Consider the following 8,207-nt stretch of genomic DNA (forward strand, 5'->3'; position numbering starts at 1 on the left):
TGCATTTACCCCCTTGTAATTTCAATACAATTGTGTAACCTTCTTGTACTTTAATATAAACACGTAACCTCCTTACAATTTCCCTCTTCCGAATGAGCATGATTATTTGCCAAGTGTAATACTATAAGGGAGTTTATATGCTGATATTAAAAGTACAAGGGAGTCATGCGCAAAAACGACAAATCAAAGATGATTTTAAGTGTTATTTACCCTTACTTTTATAATGATTGGGTGTTGGAGACATGGCTTAATTGCTCTTAAGGTCTAATTGGTCAATAATTATTACAATTCAAAATTGGCCCACATTTTCAAGATTTTCCCAATTGAGTTTGCTTGTTTTTGACATTTTTGTTTTGACTCTTTTCATGTTTTGTGCCTGATTACAAGCAAATGAAGCAATCTATTATGTATTAAAAAAATATATATTTTAATTGGTATCAGAGTCAACACTTTGACTTATACGTAATGTGAGCATTTTGTTCTTATTTCCAAAATGACACTAATCTGTGACGATGATTTTCTATGACTAACATATTAAAAAAAAATTAGAATTTCCGATTAAGTTCTATTTTTCAGGGAGATTATGTTTTTGGGAAATTTATTAAATTTTTATTACTTGAACAATTGCTTAAGTTTTAGTCCAAAAAAACAAAATAAAAAATAAGTCTCCCTTTTCTTTTATTTCAAACTTAATAAATCATAAAGTTTTTTTTTTTAGATGACAAAAGAAACCATATGTAAGATTTCATGGGTTGGATTACAATAAAAGAAAAGCTGAAGGGTCAAAAGGGAATTTGTTTTACTAGCTTAGGGGGACATAAGAGTAATAAAATATTAAATGTCAACAGAAACAAACCACCTTTCCCTCGCGCGCTTTTTCTGCTCTTATCCTTTTCCATTACGGGATCTTCATTTTTTCCTATTTCCCACTACTTTTTTTTATTTTTATTATTTTTTTAAATTAAATTTCACGAAAGAAGAATCAAAACCCACATACAAACAGAGTCCCCTTTCTTTTTTTCTTGAGGCCGCTTTATGGGCACAAATCTTGGCAAATTATACTCCGCGATTAAGAATTATTATGTACTGTAATAAATTTGATCTTGTTTTTCTAACATATGACCCCACAAATTGAGGACCCAGTGCTTTTACACAATTTTGCAGTATATGATTTTGCGCGCACCTACTGTTCGACAAAAATGCGCAAAGAACTCTGCCAACAGAAACATCTCTCTTCAATTTGTTTCATTACCTCAACGTTCGTGTTTTCTCTTACAAAGACACTTCCGATTCTTCTCTCTGGAAATTCTTCGGTTTCTTTTCGATGGACAAACACCAGCATCAGCAGCAGCAGCAGCCTCCTCTGGCCAAGAGCGGTCGTCAGAAGTGCAGTGAATGGTTTGTCGTTTGCCGATTCTATACGCGTTTCTTGTTATGAGTTTTAGTTGTTAGTAATTGGGTGTTGAAAAAGTGGTGAAGGAGATTTTTTTTTTAATGTTGTTGATTATTATCCGGTTTCGTGGCCAATCTAATATACTTATCTAGTAGTTTTATTGATGCACACACACACACACACACACACACACACACACACACACGCGCACATAATCTCGGAAATAAAGCGGAATTTCGTGTTGCAAACTCGCAATGATAGACTTCTCTAACTGCTGTTTTGATATCTTTGATAGGGTATTCCGAGATGTTCCGAGTGATATAATTATCGAAGTAGACGGAGCAACTTTCTCACTGCATAAGGTCAGTTTCTGCATCTCTATGCTTCTACTTAAGTTCGATTTTTTCCCCATTTCGAATTTTGTACAAAATCATGAAAAAACGGCAAAGATAATTCGAATCGTAAATGCAATTCTCGAACTTTTTTCGACAAAATTAACATTATTTATACTTCTCGTTAAGAGGGTGTTTAATACAAGAATCCTTAGTATATCAGCACTTAATTTTTGCAGTTCCCACTCGTCTCTCGAAGTGGACGAATGAGAAAGCTGGTAGCAGAACACCGCGAATCCGACATATCAAGAATCGAGCTCCTCAGTCTGCCAGGTGGCGCCGCATCGTTCGAGCTCGCCGCCCAGTTCTGCTACGGAATCAACTTCGAAATCAGCACTTCAAACGTCGCACACCTCTGCTGTGTGTCCGACTATCTAGAAATGACCGAAGAGTACTCGAACAATAATCTCTCTTCGAGGGCCGAAGAATACCTAAACACAATCGTCTGCAAAAACCTCGAAATGTGCGTCCAAGTCCTCCACCACTGCCAAACCCTACTCCCACTTTCGGACAACCTTAAAATCGTCACTCGATGCATAGATGGAATCGCCTCAAAAGCCTGCGTGGAGCAAATCGCTTCGAGTTTTTCAAGATTGGAGTACAGCAGCTCGGGTAGACTTCACATGAGCAAACAAATCAAAACCGAAGGCGATTGGTGGATCGAAGATCTTTCGATACTTAGAATCGATTTATACGAAAGGGTCATAACCGCAATTAAATGCAGAGGTGTTCGCCCCGAGAGCATCGGTGCTTCGCTCGTGAATTACGCGGAGAAAAAATTGATCGCCCGTAATTTATTATCGGGCGATCAGAGCGCGGTTATTATTATCGAGGCGATTGTTAGTCTACTCCCTATCGAAAAAAACGCCGTTCCGATAACTTTTCTCTTCGGTATGTTAAGAAGTGCAGTTGCGCTCGACTGCTCTGTTTCTTGTAGGCACGATCTCGAGATGAGGATAGGGTCGGTATTGGATATAGCCACGCTAGACGATCTTTTAATACCCTCGTTTTGCCAGGCTGGCGACACATTGTTCGATGTGGAGACTGTTTGTAGGATTTTGCTGAATTTTTGCAGGAGGGATGGCGGTGGTGATAGTGACGGCGATGATGTGGATGGTGACGACGTGGATGGAGACTCGGGGGGTTTCGAGTGTGGTAGTCGTGATTATTCTGATTCTTCTTTGCCTTCGCAGAGCGCGCTGTTTAAGGTGTGTAAGCTTGTGGACAGTTACATGGCGGAAATTGCACCCGATGCGAATTTGGAGCTCGACTTGTTTGTCGCTATTGCGGAGAGTTTGCCTGCGCATGCGCGCACTGTGCACGATGGACTTTATCGAGCTATCGATGTTTACCTCAAAGTAAGTACCCAACACCCGGGCAAAAATCGATCCATCCGACTTTCACCCCTATATACATCTATATATATATATACACACACCAACTAATTTGGACAATTATATCATATATTGACAGGCACATCAAGCACTATCCGAACCCGAAAAGAGAAAGCTCTGCAAACTAATCGATTTCCAGAAACTATCGCAAGAAGCCGGCGCGCACGCAGCGCAAAACGAACGCCTCCCACTCCAATCAATAGTACAAGTCCTGTACAACGAGCAACTACGTCTCAAAAACTCCCTTTTCTCTTCATACCCAGAAGACGACGAAGACCCTAAAAAGCCGCCTATGCACCACCACCAGTCGTGGCGGATCAACAGCGGCGGAGTGAGAAGTGCCGCCATGTCACCGCGAGACAACTACGCTTCTCTAAGACGAGAGAATAGAGATCTAAAGCTTGAGCTGGCGAGAATGAGGATGAGATTGAACGATTTGGAGAAGGATCACGTTTGCATGAAGAGGAATTTGGAGAGATCTGGTTCGAGGAAGTTTATGAGTTCTTTTTCGAAGAAGATTGTTCGATTGAATGTTTTTGCGCGGAGCTATTCGAGGGGGTCGGTTTCTCCATCGAAGCTGTCGCAAAGAATATGATCGAGGAGGATATCTATATAGGTACTTTTTTCGATGTGTTTTTTTCGTACATTTTGTTGCTAGCGATGAGTGTTCTTTTTTTAATTATTATTTATTCTCCTTGTTTTTCGGTCTCGATTACTATGTACATATAATATATATATTTAACAATAAATTCCCAAAAAACAAAACTGAGTATCGAAAACCGTAACCATACTATGCATTCGACAACAAACCCCTGCTAAAAATATGTCACTCCAACCCCCTGGAAAAAAAAACGAAGTGAAAATGGCCTCTCGAGCGAAGGACACTCACAACCAAAAAGTGGTAATAACCGGAGATGCAAAAGCCACCTTCAAGTCGAGGTTATTCCGATCACTGTCAGCACTCTTCAGACAAGAACTACGACGCCTTTGAAACTCCACGAGTTCGCCACTTGTCACGTGGGGCCGCCCACCATAAGGCGGTGAATCATCGTACAGCTGATCGTAACTCGTCTCGTAGTTGAGATTTCTTTGCATCTTATTCCACAACTTGTAAAAAGACGGTTTGTATAAACTCCCACTGTCCGAATCTTGTCCCTGTGACTGTGAGTCATTATTACAATAAGAATATTCGCGGTCGTTTTTTTCTCGGTGTTGATTATGTTTAGGAGTGATTCCAGCCAATGATTTTATAGGTGAAGAAGAAATTCGTTTGTCGTATTTCTGATAATGGTTATTATATTTATTATTATTATCTAATTGGTTTTGTACGATCTGCTGTTGTTTGGATTTGAGAAGATTGTGGATCGTACGGTGGGGTACGAGATAGAAGACTTTCCCGGGAAAAGAATCGACTCGGGATGTACAACTATCCACGGAAACTCAAAGAAATCGGGCCTGGTTATGCAGTACCTCGGGTACCTCTCGATGATGTGGCTCGCTGTGATTGGCTCGCGGAATACTTCAATGTATCCTCGTGGATGCACAACTTTTAGTACATCTACACTACTCTGCTTTGTAGGAACCCCCTTTTCTTGTTTTCGAGTTCTTAACAGAATCGCCATTTTTTTTCCTTCTCGTTTTTCGGAATATTGATAGTAAGAGAGAGAAGAAGGAGAAGCGAAAGGGAGGGAGAATGAGACTCTTTTAAGAGTTCTTTTTATAGGTTAGTTTTGATCAAAATGTGACAAAATATTTGCGTGATAATTGAGGGCATTTTCTTTGGGAAGTTCGTTTAATTGAAGTTGAAAGAGAGGGAAATATGTTAGGTTTTGTTTTGTCTCATGGCGTTTGCATGTGGACACGTGTCAAGTGTTTATAGGTTAACTAATGTTTGTATCTTCGTTTGCTACTCTTTGAAATAATTGTTTAATGTGGAGATTTGATCTTTGGATCACTTGAAGGGGGAAGGGGTGATTTGTACTTTATTTGTTCCATCTCTCCAACTTTTAGTTGATTCAAGTGGAAAATTACGGTCAGCCCCTAAGGTAAGATCAAATTACAGAAAAGACCCTTTCTATTTGGATAATTACCGTCATCGCGAAACTATGTATTGTTTTACATGTTCATCTTTACGGTGTCAAATTTACATACTAAAAAGGGGGTTTTTTCGTAAGAAAATACATAGTTGAGGGGTGGTTGTAATTTAACTGAATGTTTTCGTAATTTTACATTACCTCAGGGTCGGCCGAAATTTGCCATTGATTCAAACAATATTGAATTTTGTATATAAATGTCAAAAATATTATTTCGAAAATATTACAACTCCATTAGATGATTTTATTTAAGGTTCAATCTAGTCCTAAGCTCAAGCTTTTGAAAACATCCATGGCTGGCTGAGATTATAACATGTGACCATGACATAATTACATTAATTAACATCACATATAAGGATAATCATAAACTATAGACTAGAAGACAAGAAGAGTAAGATCATTTCAAGACCTAGTAAAACCAAATCCATTAAATAATTAATAATTAATAATTAGTCATGCAAAATAAAGAAATAGAAAACAACACAAGGTTTCTTCAAGAGTACAATAAATAAAACAAGAAAGAAGAAAAAACTCCATCCTCAAACACCTCACATCTGTCGATTATATGGTAACGAAGGCAGTTTTTCGACACTAAGAAACTGCTCTTTCTTTTTTCATATTTTTTAAAAATTATTATATGTTTTACTTTTCATCGGATGATTTGGTATAGAAACGCGAGCCAACGGCCAAACCCAAGATAATGAGGGGAACTAAGAACTGGAGGAGCTTAATGATGAATCCCGAAGGTGCATCCTGGTTTTGCTGGACCTGCTTCGGAGGAACGTAACTCGTCTTCGTGGTAATGGTCGACGAATCTATGTCTCCAACATAGTATTCGTCGAGCATTGCCTTTGCAGTCGTACTGTGGCCAACATCCTCGAAATCATCAGTTGCATCTTTCCCTGCAAATGAAACGAAATAAAAAAATAAAAATAAAAAAACGATATAAAACGAACAAAAGATTGATGTAAATTGAATTATATTATTCAGACAATTTTTCGAAAATAGCGAGTACCTGTTGCAGTAACCAATACTTCATCGCCACCTGGATGGTCGTCCAAGAACTTCGTCACATCATAGACCTACAGCGAAAATGGAAGCATCAATGTCTATTCCTTAATAATCTCGTTTTACCGATTTAATGTTAGCTAGGTTAGTCTACATTTCACAAGCCCATTAGTTCATCTCTCGATTTTTGAACCAACAAGTAGAAACGATACATAAAAATATTTTTTTCTCTTTCGATAATTAAATTCATTAACCATATATACATATGTTTATCGTAGACCCTAAAAGTGCTCTTTCACCACTTCTTCCCATAATTTTTGAGCCGGCATGTAAACCCGTACCGATTCTCTAATAAAGAAACCGTAGGAGTAGCAAAGCCCATGTAAAAGCAAGTCTATAAAGCTTTCATAAAGTTGGTTTTGATCATTTTACCATAAAAAAAACTCAAGTAAAAATTCAACGAGGTTCCATAGTCACATATAGAGGTGGGACTAAAGAGAAACCGGAGAGTCGGAGACAACAACAAAATTATGTTATAAGTTAAATGCTCAATGATTTGAGTCATGGAAAAAAATTAAATCACAATCCGGAAACTTTTCAGTATCTTTGCGAAAGAAAAAAGTATAGCACGAAAATCATTAAGTCAGAAATTCACTGTAATCCAAATAATGGACTAAAAACTCGAGACTCTTGAGATACAAAACACATCAAGAATCGTGATTTGTACGAAAAAAATGCACACAAGAATAACATTTATTTTCTCGAAAAAAATTAAAAATTGCACACATTCAAACATCCGAAAACTGAATAACGAAAATACAAGCAAATAATCATACACACTAACATCACATTCAACACTTCATTTTTATTTTTTTTCCGGAACGTAACTTAACGCACTAAGATGCGTACCGCCGAGATCTGATGATATGTGTTTGAATTATGACCAAATCACATTAACACTTATTCCTACAAGAATCAAATCCATTGTCCCAATTCGAATAACATTCAAACACATAAACATCTCAACGTATATTTTAATATTTAATTAATAATAAGATCTGTTCTAATCCAACCAAACTAAATATTGATTCTCACAAAAATCACACACACACACACACTTCCTCGCAAAGATCGAATCACAACCAGACACGATAATTCAAAAACAAAAAAAAAATCGAGAAAAAGGAAAATAAGACTCTAATTACACACATCAGATACCAAAATTGACAATTAAGAACTGATCGTAACTGGATCTTCCAAAGATCTACTACGTACAAACATATCAGCAAATTAAATAAGAAGAAAAAAAAAAGATGAAAAAATATGAACATGAACAGTGATTAATTGAATTTACCTTGCCATCAATGATGAGCCAGCAGTCCTTGTTGGTGTTGTGCTGAGAAACCTCGGCCAAAGTAAAAACTTTAGACATTTTTTTGAGGTTTAATCGGAAAAAGGTAAATCGACCAAAAAAAAAAATTAATCCCAAATTGAATTGGGAATCAAGATTCAGAATTTCTGCAAAAGGAAGGAAAAGGGATCCAAGTGCGTAGTGATGAAGGAGTGTGGTGATGGTGTGCGGTGGATCCTGATTGGTGGGGGAAGATTTAATTTGGGAGCTGGGGTAGGGGGTAGGGGTAGGTGAGATTTTATGGAAAAAGTTTGGCTGTCTAAGTATCAAAAGTGCCAAACAACTTTTCACTACTTTGTGATTGTGCCCCTCTAATCTTTCTAAATATAAAAACATTCCCCTACAAATTTTGATTTTTTTTTTTTTGGCTTATAAACTTAAAACTCTTTTTTAAATGTGTTTTTTGGATTAGAATTTTTAGATTTAGAATAAGAATCATAATTAGATATGATTGAGAAAATTTTCACCAAACTAATTATTCTCAGCATCGAATACCCATATGTTCTTCACTGTATG

At 37.3% G+C, this 8,207-nt stretch overlaps 2 protein-coding genes across 3 annotated transcripts; one reads left to right on the plus strand and one right to left on the minus strand.

Moving 5' to 3' along the window:
- The first annotated feature begins 762 nt into the window (after window positions 1-762).
- LOC105954411 (BTB/POZ domain-containing protein At5g48800) lies at window positions 763-5,139 on the plus strand. Of its 2 annotated transcripts, XM_088813819.1 has the most exons (5): window positions 847-1,398; window positions 1,689-1,755; window positions 1,965-3,143; window positions 3,259-3,795; window positions 4,536-5,139. In XM_088813819.1, the coding sequence occupies exons 1-4, from the start codon at window positions 1,325-1,327 to the stop codon at window positions 3,772-3,774; spliced, it is 1,836 nt and encodes a 611-aa protein (XP_088669945.1). In that variant the 5' UTR covers window positions 847-1,324; the 3' UTR covers window positions 3,775-3,795; window positions 4,536-5,139. The 2 variants fall into 2 exon arrangements, with proteins under 2 accessions (XP_012833533.2, XP_088669945.1); XM_012978079.2 differs by lacking the exon at window positions 4,536-5,139 and having other exon boundaries at window positions 763-1,398; window positions 3,259-3,944.
- A 543-nt stretch (window positions 5,140-5,682) lies between these two features.
- Window positions 5,683-7,908, minus strand: LOC105954412 (cytochrome b5). Its single transcript, XM_012978080.2, has 3 exons — window positions 7,635-7,908; window positions 6,288-6,354; window positions 5,683-6,174 (listed from the first exon to the last, which is right to left on the minus strand). Exons 1-3 carry the CDS (start codon window positions 7,710-7,712, stop codon window positions 5,915-5,917), a joined length of 405 nt encoding a protein of 134 aa, XP_012833534.1. The 5' UTR covers window positions 7,713-7,908; the 3' UTR covers window positions 5,683-5,914.
- Between the last annotated feature and the right edge of the window lie 299 nt (window positions 7,909-8,207).

Source organism: Erythranthe guttata, chromosome 14, assembly GCF_056151865.1.
Source record: "Erythranthe guttata isolate IM_541 chromosome 14, IM_541, whole genome shotgun sequence".
Taxonomy (NCBI): domain Eukaryota; kingdom Viridiplantae; phylum Streptophyta; class Magnoliopsida; order Lamiales; family Phrymaceae; genus Erythranthe; species Erythranthe guttata.